General features: G+C 44.9%; 1 protein-coding gene across 2 annotated transcripts in view; it reads right to left on the reverse strand.

Moving 5' to 3' along the window:
* The window catches only part of PCGF5 (polycomb group ring finger 5), a 259950-nt gene that overhangs the window by 69901 nt on the left and 164902 nt on the right, over positions 1-25147 (reverse strand). For both annotated transcript variants that reach the window (XM_086921973.1, XM_086921974.1), the window contains exon 9: positions 18333-18422. In XM_086921973.1, the coding sequence (XP_086778099.1) occupies positions 18333-18422 (90 nt within the window). The remainder of the gene's footprint in view (positions 1-18332; positions 18423-25147) is intronic.

The raw sequence follows: 25147 nt of genomic DNA on the forward strand, positions 1-25147 counted from the left end.
TGGCTTGCCCACTGTTGTTAATACTGACTGTTTGGGCAGCCTGAGGCCGCCCAAACAGACAGTATTAACAACAGTGGGAAAGCCACTCCCCCAAGCCACTCCCCCCTGCCCTCGAGTAACACCACCCACTCACTCTCCCTGTTCTCTCTGTATGCTGCAGCAGCAACATACAGAGAGAAAATGACGTAGCCTGGGGCAGCCGGCCGCACCAATCAAAAACGCGGAGGTGGAGAGGGAGGCTGCCTGCCGCACCGCCTTCCTGATGACGTGCTGCCTGCAGGACTTGAACTAGGATGGCGGGAGTCGGGACGGAGTCTCTACGGACGGTAAGTTTATTTTATTTTATATATATTTGTTGTTTTGTTTCCAAACCCCTCCCGCCTCCCCCCTCGTCAACATTAAGCTAGAGCTAAAATGACAAAGAAAGTTTAGGCAAAATGGATGCACCAAGAATGTGTGAGCATTATTCACAATGGTTTGCATGTCGGGCCGTATCCTGATGCAATTTCCACTGCTGCATAAAAACAGAAGTCTGGGCATACCTCGTGTTGCCGAGTGCCGATAGCTGCACCCAAGAAAATATGCATTAATTTGAAGATATTTCGAATTAATGTTTGGGCTCAAGGTCATTAAAAAGAAGAGCGTAGGCGCTGTACAAGATGATGTCGCTGCCACGGTTCTTGTATATCCTGGGAAATACACTGTATCCGGTGGCACCGGGATACTTACGGCAGGTGTCTGCGTTGGTAGCTGGCCTAATGTGGGGTAATCGCCCGGCACGCATAGCTCAGGCGAAATTGCACAGGGGATGGTATGACAGGGGGGATTGCGTTGCCGAACCTGCAACTATACTACTGGGCCGCACAACTGAAGCCCATTACCAGTGGCTACATGCCCCTCAAGACGACCCGGCATACAGGGCGGATAGGGCACAATTGGGCACTAATAGCATACAGGCGCCCCTTTATGACCAAAGTCGAGTGCGCAAACTTACGGGACACACAAAACTTACTGTAGCACTGTGGCACACGGCGCAGGCTAAACTGGGGTGGAAGGGAAGACTCACAAAACTCACCCCATTGTGGGACACGCGGGCCCTGGGCAATCTGAGAAGCAGCAAGGGCTTCACACTATGGGATAACATTGGTATATCCACAGTGGGCGACCTGTGGGACAAAGGCACGGTGATCCCCTTTGACCAGCTGCGACAGCAGTACGAACTGGGTCCCACGGAATCGTTCTGGTATGTACAGGTCCGGCATGCCCTCCTTACAGCCCTCCCATGTGACGCAGAGGTCCCAGAGGCATCTCCCCTTGAAGATCGCCTCCTTACGGACTACATGCAGGATCGAGCAACGTCACTCACCTATCGCAAATTGATTAACAACCTAGCGAACCCTACGGTAAAACTGAGAGATAAATGGGCGGAGGACCTAGGTGAAATGGACGAGTCTAAATGGAATGAGGCATTGGCGTCGCCTAGGGAAGTGGGCATATCGGCGAAATTCCGGCTTGTGCAGCTTAAGATTCTACACAGGGTGTACTACACAAGGACGACGCTGCACCTAATACAGAGGGCGCAGCATCCCTATTGCCTCCGCGGCTGCGGGTAGGAAGGGACATTGTTTCACACTATCTGGGAATGCCCTCACATCCAGGAATTCTGGAGGCAAACAATGCGAACCATATCACAAGCATTGGGGGTGTCCTTGATCCCTGAACCACGGAAGTGCCTGTTAAATATTTGGGAGTCGAACGACCTTTCACGACACGGACAACAGTGGTCCATGATAGGCATGATAATAGCAAAACGCGACATAGCACAGAAATGGGGAGCGGTAGAGACCCCCACATTGACGCAATGGTGCACAAACATGGACAGGGTCATGATAACGGAGAGGGAAGTTTACACCACTAGAGCGTGTCCACGTAAATGGAATAAGATATGGACCTGTGGAATGTGTTCAGGGGGGACATTTGTGAACCCCTGGAGGAAGATGACGCATTGACATCGGATGAGGAGGGGGGAGAGGAATGGGAGGTGTGACGGTGGGGGGGCGGGGTGGAGACCTTTAGTCCTAACAGATGCAAGAGTGGGATGGGGAGGGAAGGGCGGGTGGTTCGGCCAACACACACGGATTGATATGCAGGGGCACCCAACTGTGAGGAACTGTAGCAGCAGCAGATCATGTGGTTCTGGCTCTACTCACAGACATTCTACAAATGCGAGAGGAAATGGGTTGTGCACTTGTTTACGTATCTGCCTTACAACTGTATGTTCCAGAAAAGGGGGTGGTGATGAACAGAGTGTCTGAATTAAGCAGACCACTCTTACCCAGTCCAAAGATCAGGGCTTGATCCATCACCGTTATTTAGCTCACTGCACCATCCCAGCTCAGAACCTGGCTATATGAAAATTAGTCTGTCCCTGGCCCAGTGCATCATGGGAACAGGGCAGACCAAACTACCAAGCCAATTCTTCACCAGAAAGGAGACAAGCTTCCGGGGACCGGTTTCTGGCATTTCAGCCGTCGTCGGCCCGGCTTGCTTGAATCCTGATGGTGCAGTGAGCAAGGGACTCATGTCTGAGTATACCCTGCCACACCTATAGTGGCCAAAAACGATTCAGAAAAGGGGGTGGTGATGAACAGAGTGTCTGAATTAAGCAGACCACTCTTACTCAGTCCAAAGATCAGGGCTTGATCCATCACCGTTATTTAGCTCACTGCACCATCCCAGCTCAGAACCTGGCTATATGCAAATTAGTCTGTCCCTGGCCCAGTGCATCATTAGGCAATAGAACAACACACCTAAAGACCAAGAAAAGGGTCAAACGTTGACATACTTGTTCAATGATGAAGAGCAATCTCCAGAACTACTTTCCACACAACATGCAGTAGAAAACTGAGATGTAAACTCATTTGGGAGGGGTGATTCACAGTATAGTTTCACCTCATTGGCTGAAGTTTGGGCTTTTTAAAATGAGGTGGATGTACTAATAAAATGACCACTGACTATGGTGTTATAGCTGCAAGTGCTTTGTATTACTATTTCAAGGTTACTGAGAGAGACTCCACTTCGACGATGGGAAATGATTCAAGTACTGTACTCATTTTGGGAATATGTGTAAGGTATTTTTATAATTTGCAGAGGGTTGCGCATAGGACCGGATTGTGAATGCTTCATAAGTGGCTAATGCATGGATGTGAAGCAGTTGCCTTAGAATTCCATGTCAAAGGAGGTATTTAAGAGGCCAGTTTTGTTGAGGTAAATAATCCTAAAACACAATTTTGAATGGTATTCAAGGTGTACTAAATTGGCAATAGCATTAATGTCTACAGAGGAATTACCAAGGCAATTCACAAAGGTAACTTACCCGTTCGCGCTATATAAAACCTTATAAATGAATACCCTTGGGAGTAATTTAAATGTCTAAGTTCGCTCTTACATAAAGTGCTGATCGAGTTATTGTCTACATAGACATTACATTTATTACACACCTGAATACTTCTAAAAAAAGATCATGATATCTACTCAATGTGGAATATTTCACAGACATGATTCATGTTGTGCATGTTGCGAAAGGTTAAACATTTTAGCACTACAGTCGTTATAAAAAAATAGGTCAAAATGTACCTCTCTGAAACCCTTCCACTATGAAAAGCATGTAATACAAATGTAATTTGGTACGTCATCAGCGATGTTATCAATGATACCATTTAGCATGTCATGAGTGATGAGGTCATAAGCAATGCATGGCGGTGGAACACGTTATAGTTAGCTCAGTAAATTATTGTAGCGGAATTTTAGTGGGTCTTTTAGGTTTAAAACGATAGGAGGATGGACATTTTTATTATTTCGGAATGCTTTGTCAAATGGCCCCCAAACCTATTAGTAAACCAAAAGCTCTTCCAATCGTGCTTTTCACTACAAATGAAGAACCCTTAGATGGGAAATTTAGATACAGTAAAAGCTTCAACAGAGCACATCAACTGCTCTTAAAGCACTCAACAAATTAGACTGTTCTTACAGTTCTATTTCTTTTTTTTATAAGAACAAGACTTGTATTCCTATCAAATTAAATAGCCTAATAGATATGCAGCAGATTACAAGTTCGACGCAAAGCAGGGTCTTTCTATCACAGTTAACAAAGGTACTACCCAATGCTACATGAGGAATGGAGAAGGAGGCTTCGAACACCTGTGCAGGTAAGTTGCTGGAGAACCCAGGAGCTGCATGTCTGGTTGTCAGTTTGACAGTTCTAGAAGCAATTTGCATATGCGTACGTGTCCCGAGGAAACTGGGCACACTCTTTCAGTCAAGAAAGAGTTCCTATAGTCACACCCTCACGAATGGAATGTTTGCGGTCACACACAGTGTTTGGACGGAAGAGCATTGGGATGGAGACCCACCTCTTCAACGTGAATTGATGATGGCTGTATCATGACATTGTATGTGGGGTCACAGTAGCTTGCAGATGCAATCATCAATCTTTGTACCGGCAGGTGGCTGGCTACAAACTACATGAAGGCCAAGCATGCTAGAAGACGCTGGCAGAGAAAAGAGGGCAAGTGGTGTGATCAGACATGGAAGAGATTCCCTGGCAGGCATGGGAGCAGAAACAGTTCACCTCATATGGCTTCATGAGCTATTCCCTTCTCATCATGAGGCGTCACTTGCAGCTGTAGTATCTCTCTTCCTGCAGCTCCTTTTCGGTGGTGTTTGTAAGTGGGCAGGTTCTTACTCACAGTGCTCTGTTGTGGGGACAGAGGATGTCTCAGGACAGAAGCTGGCCTGCTAGAGCTGACTTAACCTAGCGATGGTGGATATGCAGAAATTAAATGGATGTGAATTCAGTAAACAGGCACACAATACCTGACTTACAATGGTTGCTGCAGGGGGAAGAGAGAGCAGTGCAAGGGCACATGTAGGGAATGGAGACGGCTTAATGAGCTATCACTATTCCTATGAACTACGCTACACCGCTGTGGCTACATACACACAGGGGCACCCCATAATAGTATACTCTACTGCGTATATATATATATATATATATATATATATATATATATATATATATATTCACTGAAAAAACCATAGGTTTTACACAGGTTATAGTTAGGAAGTAGCATTTAAAAAACCTATGAAATTCACTGAAAAAACCATAGGTTTGACACCAGTTATAGTTAGCCGGAAATTTTACTGACATAAAACCAATGAAATTCCACGTTATAGTTAGTTGGACTCACTATAACTTGCGCGTGTAATGCACTGCTGATGACATTACATATTACATCACTCATGACATGGTCAGTGACATCACCTATGACACCATCCAGTGAATGTGTGTCTTTCTAAAAAATAAATATGTTTTATATATGTATATGTAAAGGTGGAGGGAAGAATAAATGTTTAAATTATTGTCTTAATGAATGTTTTTTTTTAAAAGAAATGATTGGATAACTGGCTTATTAAGTGTATCTTACTAAATACATATATTAGCGAGTAATGTTTAAATATTTCAATATATGTATCAGTGTTTCACTTTGTGAATAAGTGGCTGCATGGGTTGATGAGTACCTACATGTGTGTGTATATGGGTTATTAGATGTTTTTTTAGTATCAGTATGAGTGTCTCTATAGTTTGGTGGGGGTGTTACTTATGATATAGATCCATCAATGACTGACTCACTGTTTCTATGTTTTTTGAAGACAACATATGTGCAGGACAGTATGGGTGGATGAGTGTGTATATGTTTGTGTTAGTAAGTAAAAGACTGTCTTATTATTGTGTTTATCAGTAACTACATATGTTTTAATCTAGTATATGTGATTATTGATGTATATAAGTGAGTATATGTGAGAGTGAGAGATTGAAAGAGTTTCTGTTTAAATAAGTATGTGTTTCTATAAGTGATTGTTTAAGAGAGTAAGTATGTATAAGTTTCCTTAGAAGTAACATGGTAGTGTGTGTATAGTTGTATATGCAAATAAATGGATGTTCAATAGTTTATTTGCATGTGTGAGTATGTGTGTGAGTAACTTTTGGATGACTGTCGGTGTGTAACAGAATGTATAGGTATATCACTACATATGATGAGTGAGTATATGTATGAGTGGCTATATAGAACTGTTGGTGAATGACAGAATGTGTATATAGATGGTGGAATTACTGAATTGGTTGCTGTAACTGGTATGGGTATCTCCATTTTTTGGAAAATGTTAATTTCTATTTTACAATATGTGTTTTAAGGGTTACATTACACTTAAAGGAGGTCTGTCATCAATGATGTCATAAGTGATGTCACTGACCATGTCATGAGTGATGTAATATGTAATGTCATCAGCAGTGCATTACACGCGCAAGTTATAGTGAGTCCAACTAACTATAACGTGGAATTTCATTGGTTTTATGTCAGTAAAATTTCCAGCTAACTATAACTGGTGTCAAACCTATGGTTATTTCAGTGAATTTCATAGGTTTTTTAAATGCTACTTCCTAACTATAACCTGTGTAAAACCTATGGTTTTTTCAGTGAATTTCTTAGGTTTTTTGAATGCTAGTTCCCAAGTATGAAATCACGTTCGTAACTAGATAGTGTCACCGCCTACACGTCCTAAGAAGCGCATGTAAAGTCATGTGACTTGAAAACCACACTTGCAATTGGTTCTTAGTAGTTTCTGTTCTGGAATTTACACGAAGCACTCCACCCACTTTCCTCACAATCTTTTCTACTCTGAAGAGACAACAACGTCGAGCATCTTCCGGAAAACTTTGCTGAAATGGCTGCCCTTCCGCATTCATTTTCCGAATCTGAAGGAAATGAGCGACCACCGTTAAGAAGAAAAAAGGAATCTTTCATTTGGCAATTTTTTACTTATCCTGAAGATCAAAAGAAAGTGAATGCGCCAAAAGTAACCTGCACGATATGCAATTCGGAGCTCTCAAGGGGAAATCCAAATAAAAAATATTCCTTTTCTATACACACCATGCAGCGGCATGTTAAACAAAGGCATCCTGAGCATTATGCAAAAGCATCGACAAGAGCCCTGGCCACGCTATTACCATCAGAGGTGGCCAGCACATCTTCTGGTGGACGACCTGTATCTCCATCAAACGCTGAGATGGACTTGAGACCATATCTTGTGAAGGTGCATATGAAATGCAACGAGTGTGGAGAAATTCTTTTGTATGGAGAGCAGAGCCTCGTTCTTATTAAACTCAAAATTGAAAGTCACAAATACCCCAAGAAAAGATAAATTTCTTCACTTCATTTTCCTAGTATTACATACTGAAAAATGTAGTAGCAACTTTAAGAAATCGAAAGCATCCTAACACTTCTTTCCAAAAAAAAAAAAAAAGTTCTTTTCAGAACTAACTCTTTCTACCAAAACGTGCTCCAAGAGCCTATTATGAGATGTTTTTTCGCCGCTTTATTTTAGTGCGAGACCGGGTGCGCGCACCCTCCTATCGCGTACAGGACCTGACACTTGCATGTGAAGTCATGTGACTTCTAAACAACACTTCTAATTGGTTCTTGGTAGTTTCTATTCTGGAATTTACACGCAGCACTCCACCCACTTCCATCACTTTCTTTTCTACTCTCAAGAGAGAACAACGTCGAACATCTTCCCGAAGACTTCACTGCAATGGCTACCGTTCCGCATTCATCTTCCGAATCTGAAGGAAATGAGCGACCACCTTTGTCAAGAAAAACGGAGGCCACGCTATTACCATCAGAAGTAATCAGCACATCTTCCGGTGGACGACCTGTATCTCCATCGAGTGCTGAAATGGACTTGAGACAATATCTTGCGAACGTGCACATGAAATGCACGAACTGTGGAGAACTTCTTGTATACGGAGAGCAAAGCTTTACTCTAATTAAACACACAATTGAGAGTCATAAATGCTCCAAGAAAAGTTAAATTTCTTCACTTTATTTGGATAGTATGACATACTGAAAAATGTCGTAGCAACTTTAAGAAATCAAAAGCATCATAACACTGGTTTCCAAAAAAAAAAAAAAAGTTCTTTTCAGAACTAACTCTTTCTACCAAAACGAGCTCCAAGAGCATATTATGAGATGTTTTTTCGCCGCTTTCTTATAGTGCGCGACCGGGTGCGCGCACCCACCTATCGCGTACAGGCGTCGAGACACGCATGTGCAGTCATGTGACTTTAAAACAACACTTCCAATTGGTTCTTATTAGTTTCTATTCTGCAATTTACACGGAACACTCCACCCACTTCCCTAGAAAACCAGTTTATCGAAAAACTTTTAAAGCCTCCTCTTATGAAATATTCGACATCAATCACATAGCAGAGTACTAAATAGCACTATATACACTCCGTCCCTTAATTATAAGAGACTTATTGCTATGTAAAAGCAACTTTTGTTTTCACGCGATAATGTGAAATGCTGAGCCTGTTACACAATTTGCTTTATATATCTATCGGTATCAATAGGAGACTAGCTCTAGAATGGATTAATCTGACACGGTTATGGTAGATTAATATTAGTTATGTAGCGACTCAGTATTTTGCCGGGTGGCAATGGCACCTCTTGGGTGTCTTTTGAAAGCCCTCACCCACCAACCTAGTTGGTGGCATGCTTCATCATCGGGCCCACCCAGTGACACCTAGCGTGTCCCGGGTGTGCTTCGACGCCTGATTACAGCGGAGCAGGTATGTCACTGTGTGTGCGGTGTGAGGTGCTAAGGTAAGTGAAATTAAAAACGGCTTGGCAGATGGTCCCTGGGGTGAGGATACTTTATTAAAAGGGCCTCTGCCAGCGGTTAAAAATAAGGCTGTGGGACGTTAGAGGCGGGTTACGACCTCCTACGTCCTTGAGTAGTCAACATGTTTCAGCCAGTGCCTTATATTAATCTGGCTTTCATCAGGACAATAAATATGTGTGGGTTAAAATTAGGGGTTGTGTAGTGTAGTCTATGTGTCTACACGCCCTAAAGTGGAGAACCGGTTCTGCGAAGGAGGCACAACAGGTCCCACGCTGGTGCTGGCCAGAAATCCTGGCTTCACCCTGCCACTTCAATAACCTTGGAGCTATCAACAAGCATTGAAAGCGTGATCTTGAGAAGGGAATCCCCCCTCTCACAGCTAGATACACTTTAGGGCGTGTAGACACATAGACTACACTACACAACCCCTAATTTTAACCCACACATATTTATTGTCCTGATGAAAGCCAGATTAATATAAGGCACTGGCTGAAACATGTTGACTACTCAAGGACGTAGGAGGTCGTAACCCGCCTCTAACGTCCCACAGCCTTATTTTTAACCGCTGGCAGAGGCCCTTTTAATAAAGTATCCTCACCCCAGGGACCATCTGCCAAGCCGTTTTTAATTTCACTTACCTTAGCACCTCACACCGCACACACAGTGACATACCTGCTCCGCTGTAATCAGGCGTCGAAGCACACCCGGGACACGCTAGGTGTCACTGGGTGGGCCCGATGATGAAGCATGCCACCAACTAGGTTGGTGGGTGAGGGCTTTCAAAAGACACCCAAGAGGTGCCATTGCCACCCGGCAAAATACTGAGTCGCTACATAACTAATATTAATCTACCATAACCGTGTCAGATTAATCCATTCTAGAGCTAGTCTCCTATTGATACCGATACATATAAACTGGGGATCTGGACTAGCTTTCTGGTCCTCTCTCTCCCTCTTGATTCTCGACACAATTTGCTTTCACATATATGTTACTATTCTCCTTCGAGCACTAACACCGTAGAAAATACCACCAATAGCGGTGATATTTTTTACACCGAGAACGGGCGATTTGTATCGCTTAGAGCCCTTACAATTATAACGTTTTATTTCCTAAGTCTCTGATCTCCAACTGTGCAACGTGGCTCCCCTGTGTGTCGTAATAAGGTCCATAAACAAAAACTACAGGGCCAGCATTATAAACATGCACAGAACCACAAAACGACAAGAGCCACCATGTTGATATATATCCTTAATATAATAAACCTCTGAGAATAAATACATATTTCCGTGGCACCCCATAACACAAATGTGGCGTCCTCTGACTCTGCTCCATTACCAAACACCGTAACTCCCCGCCCCCCTCACTTTTCACTAAACTCCGCACTCCACCCCACCCGGACCCCCTATTACAAACCCCCAACCTACCCTCCCTGCCCAAACCCACCATGAACCTCAAACCGCCCCTAGAAAACTTATAAGACACAGGATTACTAAAACTCAAAGAATACGCAACAGGCAGATAATGTAAATAGTACATAAAGGCACATATTTTTTCCATAATACTATTTAAAAACATGTTCTATTTTTTATAAATCTATCATGCATCTGACCCTCTAGAACTGCTTTCAAAACGTGAACTATAAACCTCTACTTTTCATTTTCAAACCATACACTTTCATCTGACCCTCTAGAACTGCTTTCAAAACGTGAACTATAAACCTCTACTTTTCATTTTCAAACCATACACTTTCAATTACATTATTTTTTTTTTCACAATTCATGTAATGTTACACACCTTTTCTAAAATACACCAGTCCCTATTATTTATAAGGATTTATTTTCAGTCTTCATCAGTGACACTTTCTTAACATATAATGGAAATCACTGTAACTTTTTAAACGACAATGCTAACGCGGTAAAAATAACCCTTCATTTGCTTTCCTTTAAGAATGCAGACTATGTACCCCACGCATGCGTTTCTTGATCTTTCTATTTGGCAGCGAATACCGACCTTGAATCGGAAGACATGAACAAGACCGCCATTGTCACATTTAAAACTGAACGTTGCATCTGCTCACACACATATCTTTCACTAAGCTAACATTCACAGAAAACAGCATTGATGTAAAAAAAATTGACCTTGCTTTACAACTCCCTCAAATCACTCCCTTATTTTTTAACGCATCCTCCAGTTCAAAAAAAGCTACTTTTTTGATAACTACTAAGCAATATATAAGTGACTAGACTCCTAGAAAATGTATCAAGTCATTCTGCTGCTCTGCACTGCATAGCCGGCGACCTAATTCTGTGGAGTTGCTATACAACCAGCGGTGCTGCGCCGTTTCCTTTACCATCTTGGGAAATTCAAAATGGATGTCCCTCCTGCCTTCGCAAACGAGCCGGGCCACTTAGAACTATTTCGACAGAGAATGCTTCTGTACTACGGCACCTTACCACTCTCAACTTTGAATACTTCATATCGATTATCATTTCGATATTCGTATTTCACCTGTGTGCAGCCTGTATTTCATTGCCTGAGCTGTGATTTCACGTGGGCCCTGGATTTATGTCTCTGCAAGTTGGTACCTCCTGAACCGAATTACAATCACCTCATGAATCCGTTACTTGATCATGAACAGCTTTGTTACAACGGAGGGTTTATGGCCTTTGCAGCGATACAAGGAGTTCTGGGTCATTGGAATATATTCGCAGCGGCGCAAGATTTCCTAACAGAGAGCTACATCGAAAACCCACCGAGCTGCCCTATGATGGTAAAAGACGATCCAATAATGACAGATCATGAATGCTCCTTTCATCTTCTCAATTGGATGGCTGACATGTTTTCAGATGATAACAGTGATTTCATGTTAGAGGCACTTGCTGCATACTTTGCCTACACAATGGAAGGTTAACTCTTTCCTAACAGCGAGCTACATCGAAAACCCACCGAGCTGCCCTCTGATAATAAAAGAGGCTCCGATTATAACAGATCATCAGTACTGCTTTCCTCTTTTCCATTGGATAGCTGACATACTTTCAAATGATAAAACTGATTTCCTGTTACAAGCAGAAGCTACCTATTTTGCCTAAACAATGCTTCAATAACTCTCATACAAGCCATTGACGTCCTCATTTCCTTTTGGTTTTCTATATTCTTCACGTTCTTTTCCATATTTTCTTTTGAAGAACAGACCTATTGGCTTTACTAACAGTGGACATTATGATTTCGTGTTGTTTGACAGCTGATTCATAAAGTAATGATGTATAACCACTTGCATTTTCATATATCGTTCCTAAACTGAAAGGCCAGAGACCTTTTTCCATTTATTAAAATATAATATACTTCCTTATAAGAGTGTACAATGTTTTTTTCCAACTATATTCATTTTTCTTCAACTATAGCGTTTGTATTCCATGTACTACTGACAATACCAATTACTGTGTTTTTTGCAATTTCTGTACTCATATTACATAATGATTTGCCTTTAAAACAGTACATTTCCAAATAAACATTTCAAATATTCACGGTTTCTCTTTTAATCCATAATGTCAACTGAAATGACTTCATATTAAAAAACTATTCATGGGTTCCACATAACCTTAACTGTAGACACTGAGGACCTTATTTATGAAGACCTTCCGCCGCCGGTGCCTCATTTTTTAAAACGAGAAAAAGTGACGCACCGGTGGCGCAAGGCCTTCATAAATAAAGTCCTGAATGTTTTCTTTTCTCGACCTCACTTACTGATACTAGAACCTGCAAGCCAATTACGGCCCGTGAACTCTTTCTTAGTAGGTCGCGCACCGTAAAGACAGTTATACCACTGTTAACATTTTTTTTTTTACTGTTACTAAGCACCGACAAAGTTCCGCTTCACTCAGAGTTAATCACTGCTCCCACGCTTCTACAGGCCAGACGCTATGTCGTATTTCTCTCCTTATCACCCTTTTATCTCCACAATAACAAACAGTTCTCCGCCTGCCACCAGAGAACAGACTCAGATGCAGAGGCACCAAAGAGTGAACCCATCACCAACTGCCATCTCCGGCTGTTTCCATGGTTACACCTCATTCTGCACCTTGCTGAAGGCACAGGTCAAAAGTTCATGTCTTAACGTTCTACAACAAACTAAGAAGACTGTTTTCCCTCCAGAAACACCTGCCAATCCACAACTCTGTTACATGTCTTTTTTTTTCACACCCAATAGTACTTTTCGTTTAACATAAACATTAACATGGAACGTACTGTTCAATCTCCACTTGTTACAATCAACCAATCATTTTTATTTTTTAAACCACACCCAGCCTCTTCCTTTTTCTTTATTTAGAATTTCAACTTCTAACTACCATTCCACTTCCAGAACCGATCGGAGGACGACTACAAATCCCTTGAAAATGAAGGTCTGGCTAATAGGACACAGTTATATTCACTGGAGTGAAAAATATGCAGTAAGCAGACGAATTTGCAACCTCGGCTTACCAAATGTACACATAACATGGATTGCCAAAAGAGGATTGAAATGTCACCAATTGATTCCATTGGTGAAAACTTTTATGCATCTCCCAGAACCAGACCTTATAATTGTGCACTGTGGTGGGAACGATCTAGGCACAATCACTGGGGTAGGTCTGGAAATGCTTCTAAAAGATACCTTTCGACAATTGATGACACTTTTTCCTCGATCTGCCTTGGTATATTCCAATATATGCCAAAGACAGAAATGGAATTGGTCCAATCAACATTGTGCACAATTTGAGAAAGCAAGGAGACATGTAAATAAATCTGTTTCTGCGTTCCTCCGAGATTATAGCATGGGTTCTATTTACCACAACAACTTGCGATACCACATGCAAGACGTCTATAGGAGAGACGGTGTTCATTTCACAAATGAGGGAAACAGAATCTTCCTCTGCAACATCAGGCTCTGCATCGGTACTTACTTATAAATGCAGAAAACACTCAATTAACACAAGGGCTCTTTTCAGAGCCACCTTATATCTAAGCACTCAAACTTCTGATTTATCTCCATTTTCACGCTCTTGTGAATAGGTGTGCGCGACCGGGTGCGCGCACCCCGGTATTTTTTTCCCGGAAAAAAATATATCTTTTCGCGTTTAAGGGCCTTACTACACACCCCGAGAAAACCTACGCAGCAAGACAATCTCTACCTTCTCCCCTTTCCATGTTTCGCAGTGACAAAATGGCGGACAAAACTTCCTGATTTCCTTCGAATCGAACGTTAACAGACGTCACGCAGCAAAAGAAAATTCCGCTCACGCGCAGCCGCTTGGGTGCGCGCACGTGTGCGCGCCTATAGATATATAATTGACTTTAACTTTAATTTTCTCAACAACTACTGAACGGATTTACACCATTCCAAAAAAAGTGTAATCTGCGAACAGGACTCTACAGTTTTGGCAAATTTCTTATAAATCCATTCAGCCGTTCGACCTGTAGCCGAGTCTAAAGGTCCTATGGAAAATAACATGGAGAAAACACGTTTTGGGACACCCCTTATATCTCAGCCCCCACTTGACCAATCCCCCCCAAACTTTCAGGAAAGGAGCGCAGCGGACCGAGCCATCTTCTTTGAGAAATGCGCAAAGACTCATCCACCAGGGCCAAAGTTATTCCAAATAGAATGTTGAGGATTTCCTATGGAAACTAGGTCCTAACTATAACTACCTACTGGCGACCGCCAGTAGGTAATATATATATATATATTACCTACTGGCGGTCGCCAGTAGGTATATATAGTTAGGACCTAGTTTCCATAGGAAATCCTCAACATTCTATTGGGAATAACTTTGGCGCCGGTTGTTGAATCTTCGCAAATTTCTCAAAGAAGATGGCCTGTTCCGCTCTGCTTCTTCCTTGAAAGTCTCTGGTAGATTCCTCAAGCGGGGGCCGAGAAAAAAGGGGGTCCCAAAACGTGTTTTCCCCATGTTAATTTCCATGGGACCTTTAGACACGGCTACAGCCCGAACCGCTGAAGAGAATTACACCAAATTTGGAAAAATGGTAGAGTCTGATTCGCAGATCACCCTTTTGCTTAAATGGTGTAAATCCCTCCTGTAGTTCCTGAGAAAATCAAAAGAGAAAAAATATATATATATCTATGAGCGCGCCCCGTGCGCGCACCTTCCCGTACACGAGCTGCATGCTGATTCGCTGCCACTGTCTGTCAACACTCCAATTGATGGCAGCCATCTTGTGCCTCGGTAGACTGAGGCACAAGAAAGCAGAAAAACAAACGTGTAGAACTCGAAAAGGGGGCTGGGTAGAAGCACCCGGACGCCCTAGGCCTGCTCAGGGGGTCCCACAGGCTAAAAAAAAAAAAATGTTTTTTCAAAAATCGCGGGGTACGTGCACTGTACGCGCACCCCGCGATTTCCCCCCAAAAATGTTTTACAAAATTTGGGGCCTTGGGGGTCCTTATGGGACCACCTGAGCAGGCCTGGGGGGTCAGGGTACTTCTACCCTGCCCCCTTTTTGAGTTCTAAATCTTTCCGAGCAGGAGCTGCATGCTCATTGGCTTTCAACACTTCAAACTAGGAAGTGTTGGCAGCCATCTTGTGCTTGGTAGACTGAGGCACAAGGAAAGCAGAAAAACAAACGTGCAGAAAAAAAAGGGGGCAGGGTAGAAACACCCTGACCCCCTAGGTCTGCCCTGGTGGTCCCACAAGAACCCCGAAGGCCCAATTTTTTTTTACCCCCCGGGGGACAAAATCGCGGGGGCATAGTGATAAAGAAGTGTGGCCCCACCCTTCACATCCCTGGGGACAGCCGCCCCCCGGGGAAAAGCAACGCAGCCCCCTGGCGTATAATGGAGGCTCATGGTGGGCTAGTTGGTCCCCAAGGACCCCCAGTATGCAAGGGAACTTAATCCCCCAATTTAGAACACTCTACAGGGCACGTTTGCACAGTTTAAGTTGGGGAATTAATTCCTGTTCAATCCAGAGGTCCCCTAGAGGGAACTAGTCCAACAGGTAGCTCCAGTAAGCGCCATGGAGCTGCTCTGCAGAGTGTTGTAAAAAGGGGGCGTGCCCTCTGAACACCTGCCTGCAAAAATGTAGTAAATCAGTATAAAAAAAAAATACCAATTAATACATTTAAAAATTGTCATTTAAAAAACCTTCGAAATTCAATGAAAAAAACATAGGTTTCTGCATGATATAGTTAGGAATTAGCATTTAAAAAAACATTGAAATTCACTGAAAAAACTATAGGTTTCAGGCCTTATATAGTTATGAATTAGCTTTTAAAAAATCTTTGAAATTCACTCAAAAAACTATACGTTTTAGGGGCGTTCTAGTTATCTGGACATTTCACTCATACAAAACCATTGAAATTGCTCCTATATAGTTAGTTGTACTAACTATATTTCGCACACCCGCAATCCACCGCTGATGATGTCACATATTACATCATTCATGACATGGTCAGTGACATCACTGATGACATCTCAAATGACATCACTGATGACATCACTGATGAAATTATCCACGTGACAATCACATACATCTTTTCATACACTAGTAAAATCTTTCATCACTCTTTGTAAAATAGAGTAACATATTTGAATCCATTGACACAGCAATACAAGTATCTAAAAACCCACTCAGTGATTCCTAGATGTATACACACATCTAATCACTTACCTGTAGATTCACTCATACATGCTGTCAATGAACAATAGAACACTATCAAAAATACTTATACATGTATATCGACATAACACGCCAGCACACAACCTATTGACATATGAAGTTATCCTACTCACCTATGCAAACAATGGATCATACTTACATACTTACTTAGCTACACACTTATACAAACACCACTTCATCTATTCATTTAGATAGTAAGTCATACTTAGTGTATTATAAAATCATTATTACAAGTATACAGTTATCCATACAGTCACTCACAAAATCATTGAGTCTTATGTATACATATTTATATACAACTGACACATACACTGCCTTTTATTTTTCTAGTTTGTTGGACATTTACCATTGAGAAATATATTTGCTCATCACCACACCCATAAAGATATTCACTCACCCAAACAACTGTTAGAACATGTAGTTTTAACTTCATATATCTACTGAATCAACTATTCACACATCTTTGGGCAGTCGCACACCCCCCACCGAACCACACAGACAATCACTCTCCCATACAAATACTCAGCTAACTAATCAATAACTAATATAGACTTTCACATAGCTAGTAACCAACTGGAGAACCAGTTTACACAACAACTGACAAAGTGATACAGATATTCACACAGTTTAGTCACTATCCACTATATTTAGTGAGACACTATAAATTGTTAAAGTAAACAGTCAATTACACTGCTAGTAAATCCTCCATCCAAATATTTATTTTTATATATCCACTCATTCTTCAATGCAAATTGCTATATATGTATATATATATAATGCATATTTAAATAACAAATCAAACCACATTCACTGGCTGATGTCATCAGTGATGTCATTTGAGATGTCATCAGTGATGTCACTGACCATGTCATGAATGATGCAATATGTGACATCATCAGCAGTGGATTGCGGGTGCGCGAAATATAGTTAGTACAACTAACTATATAGGAGCAATTTCAATGGTTTTGTATGAGTGAAATGTCCAGCTAACTATAACACCCCTAAAACTTATAGTTTGTTGAGTGAATTTCAAAGGTTTTTTAAATCCTAATTCCTAACTATATAAGGCCTGAAACCTATGGTTTTTTCAGTGAATTTCAAAGGTTTTTTTAAATGCTAATTCCAAACTATATAAGGCCTGTTTTTTCAGTGAATATATATATACATACATATACATACATACACACACACACACACACACACACACACAAACACAGAGGCCATCCTCATACACCACTCACACTCTAAGGGGATGAGGAGACCCAGTTATGACACAATATGCAGGTCTACCGGGGCCAGCGAGAAACTAATCTTCCCAACTTGGTTTGCTGGTAAAAAACCCTATACCTTATCAATCAGTTACCATCCAACTGATACATGTGATATAGCTTGGACATGGGATAAATGTCCGCTATGGTTAAAGGAGTTGCGCTTTGGGGAGACTCTCCTTGTACAGTAGTAAGTAGAATTCTGCTGGGAAGCAGACACAAAATTCATATAGAACACCTACTACGAAACATGTTAAACAGGTTACCTGTAGAGAAAAGCGCATTTGGTCTGTAAGCACTTTGACATAGGAACACAATGGCATATAAATACTAAACGAGGAACTTTCAACGATAATGTTGCAAAATGCAAAGGAAACCTCACAATTTTGATGCCGCAATGTTCGACAGACACTGTACAATTTACCACGCGGACTTGTGTGCAATATTATGTGCTCCACTTGATAAAAAGATTAAAAACAACAAAATGTAAACATACATTTTCTATTTGAAGGCCATCTTAAATACCGACACATCACTTTGATTGCAAATTTGAACCCAAAAAGTAATTGTCCCAACTTTTTACAAAAACAGAAGACGTTTGTGGTAATTTTATTAGACATCAAATTTATTTATGTCATGTTTGTATACGTACGGTTGTAGCAGACTCTGATGAAAGAGTGGTTTCATGGTCGGTTTGGGTGAGGGACATGTGAAGCGTAGTGGAATTGTTCTCAAACTGAAACTGTGAAAGGGATGACACGTAATAAAGCAATGTAGCAACATTCTCTGTATACAAATGTGTAAATTTTTTCAATTAATTTACAAATTCTTACATAGTTATTAAAACTCGGAATCTAAGCACTCTACAACAGCAGCAGTTATGAATACAAACGCATTTTATTGATTTACAGAAAGAAGTTTCTCATTAGTTCATCAGGCAAAGCATTTGAAAGCCAGCATGACACACTTGGTAAAGCTCCACCTCCGGCCTTCTTTCCGATACCTTCGGGGTTATCAGAAGGTTTATTTGAGCGAAGAACCATTTCATGAACATAAGGCTTATGCCGAGTATCAACGTATGGGTTTTTAAACAGACTGTAGCCTCAATTAGTAACTAATAGAGTTTCTTCAAAATGGGCAAAATCTCAATTTTGAAAGTGGCTGCGAACAGGGCGTTACCAGAGTCTATTTTGAGCCTATTATACCTCTAACAATAATGGCTCCATCAGCCTCTGAAATCAATTTAGTATGTTTTAAGGAGTACATGCTTCAAAACATTGCAGGAAAATCAGGGATGGTTGCTAATGATTAAGGGGGTGACTAATCTTAAAAGTTTCAAAATTCACTTTGAAACAAAATCCTGCACACCTAAATATCCATCTGAACTGTTTATTCTAAATGTGGCTGTGCTGCTTGGGCGAGTCCTCCAGCCAACTGACAGAACTGATACAGTAATGATTGCTGTACTTTTTCAAGTGCAGTAGCCAGGTGCACAAGCTAATATTGACTGAATGGGCACTTTAAAACAAATAAACAACCTTGTGTCCATTATAATCAGTCTTTAATTTTCGTTTATTACAAACATTTCTTCCATCAGTTGATTATAAACCTCTTTTTGGTCATGCATAAACAATTGATTTGTCCATAGTGTTGATTCACACTCAGGGCCAGATGTAGGTGGCCATTTACCGACCGGTAACGGCCAATTTCGGCCGTTACCGACCGGTAAATGGTCATTCCTGATGTAGGGGGCCTATTTTACCGATTCGGTAAATTTACCGAATCGGTAAAATACCGAATCGGTATTTTTACCGATTCGGTAACTTCCATATGTAGGTGGGACTCTTCTGAGTCCCAAAGGCCAGTCAGATTCGGTATTTTACCACCCAATCCTATTGGGTGGTAAAATACTGAATACAGGTGTGCATGCACATCTGTGCATGCACACCTGTGCAATGTGACACACAGACATGCCCTTAGGGCATGTCTGTGTGCCACATGGCACACAAGTCCGGAATTGGGGTGCTAGAGGGTGTCAAAGTGACACCCCCTGCACCCTTGCTAAAATCGGAATTTACCGAATCGGTAAATACCGATTCGGTATTCCACATTGATTCCTATGGGCTTCAAGGCCCATAGGCTGCAATGGGGGATACCGATTCGGTATTTACAGAATCGGGAAATACCGAATCTTACCGATTCGCTATTTACCGATTCTGAATTACCTACATTTCCCCCCCCTTTAATTTACCACTTCTTAAATACCAAATCGGTATAATTCGGTATTTTAGAAGTGGTAAATTAGAATTACCTACATCGGGCCCTCAGTTCTTGTTTCTATATGTCCATGAGTCATAAAACCAAATGCATTTTAGACCTATACGGTCCTTCATCTGGGGGACAAACAGCCATGCTCTACAAATGAAAAGGAATTGGAAAATAATGTATCATCCTACGATAGTCAACATATAAACAGATCAGAAAAACACAAATGTAAGCCTAGCATAAAAAAAATCATCATCTTGTCTTGTTACATATGTACCACAAACAATACATTATTTCTAGGTAGCCCAAAACAGATGAACAAGTTACTTACCTTCGGTAACGATATATCTGTAAGAAACATTAGTTAGTGTTAGATTCCTTACCTTAGAATATCCCCAGGCGTCAGTCTGGATCCGGAAACTTTTGCGTAGCAGTACACCTGCGCGTCGGTAGGCGTCGTCTGCAGGCGTCCCCTGCGGCTCTGCGTCCGTCGTCGGCGTCGTGCGCCGTGATGACGTCGCTGGAGTATATAGACGCCGCCTCCGCGCGCTGACGTCAGTTCTTTGTACACAGCTTTTCCGCGCCAGAAAACGCAGAACCATGAGAGAACCAACACTGGTGCCATTTGAAACTAGGGCCCTGAAAGGGATGTCCTTAACCCTAGGTATCAGTTCGCAGAACGGGGAGGAGGGGTGGGTTCGGTAAGGAATCTAACACTAACTAATGTTTCTTACAGATATATCGTTACCGAAGGTAAGTAACTTGTTCATCTGAAAGAAACACGTTAGTGTTAGATTCCTTACCTTAGAATAGATACCCCAGCAATACCAACCCCGGTGGAGGGTCTGCGAACCAATACATTCCTACACCAGAAAGTCCTGGAGGACAGAACGGCCAAAGAAGCCATCCCTCCGGACTTGACTGTCCAGGCAGTAGTGCCTCGCAAAGGTGTGCAGCGAGGCCCACGTTGCCGCCTGGCAAATGTCCTGCAAAGGGACTCCCCGGCCCAGGACAGTAGTAGCCGCCGTGGCCCGAGTGGAATGGGCCCTGAGCCCAACAGGAGGCTCCTTCCGAGCCAAAGAGTAGCACGCTTTGATGCACAGAACGACCCACCGAGAGATGGTTCGTTTACACACCGCCCGACCCTTCTTCGCACCCACGTAGCCAACAAACAGTTGGTCATCCACCCGGAACTGGCGTGTGCGATCCATATAAAATGAAAGCGCACGTTTTGGGTCCAGACGATGGAGCCGCTCTTCATCCTTTGAGGGATGCGGAGGCGGGAAGAAGGAGGGGAGGGTGATGGACTGCCCGATGTGAAAAGCAGAAACTACTTTGGGCAGGAAAGAAGGTCTAGTCCTGAGAACCACCTTGTCAGGATGAATAGACAGGAAAGGAGGTTGGACAGAAAGAGCCTGGAGCTCACTCACTCTCCTGGCAGAGGTGATGGCAACCAGGAAAGCCGTCTTTAAAGTCAGGAGACGGAGAGGACAAGAATGAAGGGGCTCAAAGGGAGCACACATCAAAAAGGTCAGAACCAGGTTCAAGTCCCACTGAGGCATCACAAACGGAACAGGTGGATACATGTGTGTGATGCCCTTCAAGAATCTCGTTACAATGGGGGACTTGAACAAAGAAGGCTGATCAGGAAGCCGTAGAAAGGCAGAAAGGGCCGAAAGGTAGCCCTTGATAGTGCCCAGAGCAGAGCCCTGCTGGGCAAGAGAGAGGAGAAACAGAAGAACCTCGGAAAGAGGGGCAGAAAGAGGATCCACAGCCTTTGCTGTGCACCATGCCACAAATCTGTTCCACCGACAAGCGTATACCGACTTTGTGGAGGGACGCCTGGCTGCCAGAATTACATCACAGACTTCAGGAGGCAAGTCAAATGGCCTCAACTGCCGCCGCTCAATCTCCAAGCATGGAGGTGGAGACTGGACAGGTTCGGGTGGAGGACCGTCCCCTGCTGCTGCGACAGAAGGTCCTCCTGAAGGGGCAGGCGGATCGGGGGACCGACTGACATGCTGAGTAGCTCGGGATACCAGTACCTTCGAGCCCAGTCCGGAGCCACAAGGATAACTTGGGCCCGGTCGCGCCTGATCTTCTTCAGCACTCTGGGCAGAAGTGGTATAGGCGGAAAGGCGTATAACAGACCGCAACTCCACTCGCGCCAAAAGGCGTCGCCGTGCGAGTGCCGTCTTGGAAACTCCAACGCGCAGAACTGATGACATTGCGCGTTCTCTTCTGTGGCGAATAGATCTAACCAAGGCTCTCCCCATCGCAGAAAGAGGCCTTGCGCCACGTCCGAGTTCAGACGCCATTCGTGATCCATCGAGCACCGACGGCTGAGTTCGTCCGCCCTGGCGTTCAGAGAACCTGCCAGGTGTTGAACCGTCAAAGTCACGCCCTGACGTTCCAGCCACTGCCAGAGGCGCAGAGCCTCCTGGCAAAGGGTCCACGACCCCACTCCGCCCTGTTTGTTGCAGTACCACATGGCGGTAGTGTTGTCGGTGAACACCTGCACCACACTCCCGTTGACAAAGGGGAGGAATGCCTTCAGTGCTAGACGAATCGCCGGTAGCTCCAACAGGTTGATATGGAGCCGGGACTCCGCCGGAGACCAGATGCCTCTGATCTCTGCCTCTCCCAAGTGGCCACCCCAGCCCTGGAGGGACGCGTCCGTCACGACAACGTGCTCCGGTTGGGGAAGGGAGAGGGATCTGCCACTGACCCAATCGCGGTCCGTAAGCCACCACTGCAGTTGTCTCGCAGTGCCCTCCGAGATCAAGACGTGGTCGGACAAGTTGCCCTGATGCTGGGCCCACTGAAAATTCAGGTCCCACTGCAGAGCCCGCATCCGCCACCGGGCGTGATGCACCAGAAGGATGCAGGAAGCCATCAGCCCCAGCAGCCGCAGCGTCAACCTGACCGAAACCCGGGATAGCGGCTGAAAGATGGGAATCAAAGCCTGTATATCCCGGACTCGCCGTTCCGGAGGATAAACCCGAAACTGCGCAGAGTCCAGAACCGCTCTGATGATAAAAGAAGCTTTTGAGAGGGACACAGGTGTGATTTCGGCACATTGATGGAGAACCCCAGGTCGTGCAAGAGGTCTGCCGTCATCTGAAGGTGGTGGACGACTGTCTGGGGCGAGCCCGCCTTCAACAACCAGTCGTCTAGGTAGGGGAAGACTGAAACCCCTAACCTGCGCAGATGGGCTGCGACCACCGCCATCACCTTTGTGAACACCCGTGGGGCGCTGGTAAGGCCGAAGGGGAGCACGATAAACTGAAAGTGCTCCTGGCCTACCGTGAACCGCAGGTAACGCCGGTGGGCCGGCAGGACGGGGATCTGAAAATACGCATCCTGCAAGTCCAACGCTACCATCCAGTCTTGCGGGTCCAGAGCAGCCAAGACCTGAGCCAATGTCAACATCTTGAACTTCTCCTTCCGGAGGAAGCCGTTGACGTTCCGTAGATCCAAGATAGGACGTAGGCCCCCCTTGTCCTTCTTGGGTACCAGAAAGTAGTGGGAATAGCAACCACTCCCTACTTCTGGCCCAGGAACGCGCTCGATGGCCCCCTTGGCCAAGAGGGCCGTAACTTCCTCCTGCAGAAGTGTCAAGTGGTCCCCCGACACACGGTGGTTCTGCGGTGGCATGGCTGGAGGAGTGGTCTCGAAGGGGAGGGAGTAGCCCCTTCGGACGAGCTGCAGCACCCACCTGTCCGACGTAATCGTGCGCCAGTGAGCGTGGTGATGGCGAACCCTGCCACCCACTGGCGTCACATGGGGCCGAAAGCACGGACTAGGAGGATTTGGAGGCAGATGCTGCGGGGGGAGGTGTGGCCTGACCCCGCCGTTGACCCCAACCGCCGCCACGGCGGTTTCCACGGCCGCCACCGCGTTGAAAGGATTGTTGCGGTGCGTGGCTGGCAGCACGTGTGGGGACGCCCCTTCCTTGGCCACGAAAGGAGCGAAACGAACCCGTTTGCTGGCGCTGGGTCGAGAGACCCAAGGACTTGGCCGTGACCCTGGAGTCCTTGAAGCGTTCCAGCGCGTGGTCCGCCTTGTCACCAAAGAGGCGACAGCCATCGAACGGCATGTCCATCAGAGCATTTTGGACATCTGCCGAAAAGTTGGCGGATCTCAGCCAGGCGTGGCGACGAATCGCCACCGTCGTTGACATAGCTCTGCCCAGCGAGTCGGTCGTATCAAGACCACACCGTATGGAATATTTAGCTGCGTCTCGGCCCTCAGCCACAGCCTTGCCGAGCTTCGCCCGCACCTCCATGGGGCATTCTGGCAGCAGGTCCGCGACCGTGTCCCACACAGAGTGGGTGTAGCGGTCCAAGAGGCATGCGGTGTTGCAAGACCGCAGTCCCAGACTCAGGGACGAGAAGACCTTCTTACCATACTGGTCATACCTCTTGGATTCACGATCGGGCGGGGCCGACAGGAATGCGGTCTGGGAGGTAGAGGCCTGGATCACCAGACTCTCGGGGTGGGATGGGTGGACAGGAATTTGGGGTCGTCCGGACAAGGACGGTGGCGTCTGGCCACGTTCCGATCAACAGGCGAACCTGAAGCGGGCCTGGACCACGTGCCCAACAGAACGTCTGACAAGGCTTCGCTAAACGGCAGCAGTGGCTCCTGTGGGCATGACTGCGGTTTGAAGACCTCAGTGAGGATGTTAAGCCTCACGGCCGCGACGGGGAGCTCAAGGTGTAAGGCCTTGGCAGCCCTCATCAGCACCACTGAATATGCAGCTCCCTCCTCCGACGCCACGGAAGGAGGAGAGACAAAGCCAGGGTTAGGAGAGTCGTCCAGACCACTGGCGTCCCCCAAATCACCTGTCCAGTCCGGGTCATACTGGTACTCACGTGACAGAGGGTCCTCAGACCCCTCCCAACCTTCCCCGTACTCTTCATCTTCCCCATACTCGGAGTCAACGATGTAGATCGGCTCCTCGGGGTCCACAGGCCCCATCGGCGTCGAGCCCGGCGTCGATCGACGTCGGTCCGACTCCGCGTCCGAATTCGGGGAGGGTATGGGGACGACGCCGGACCGGCCGGTAGGCCAGCCGGCGCCGACCCCGAAGGCCCATGCGGCGCCGGGGTCGGAGCCGTCTGAGGCACCGGGGCCGGAGCACCCGATGGCGTCGAGCAGCTTGCGGGACCGCTCCCGTCTAGCCTTGTTAGTGAGGGC

This window comes from Lissotriton vulgaris, chromosome 5 (assembly GCF_964263255.1).
Source record: "Lissotriton vulgaris chromosome 5, aLisVul1.2, whole genome shotgun sequence".
NCBI lineage: Eukaryota > Metazoa > Chordata > Amphibia > Caudata > Salamandridae > Lissotriton > Lissotriton vulgaris.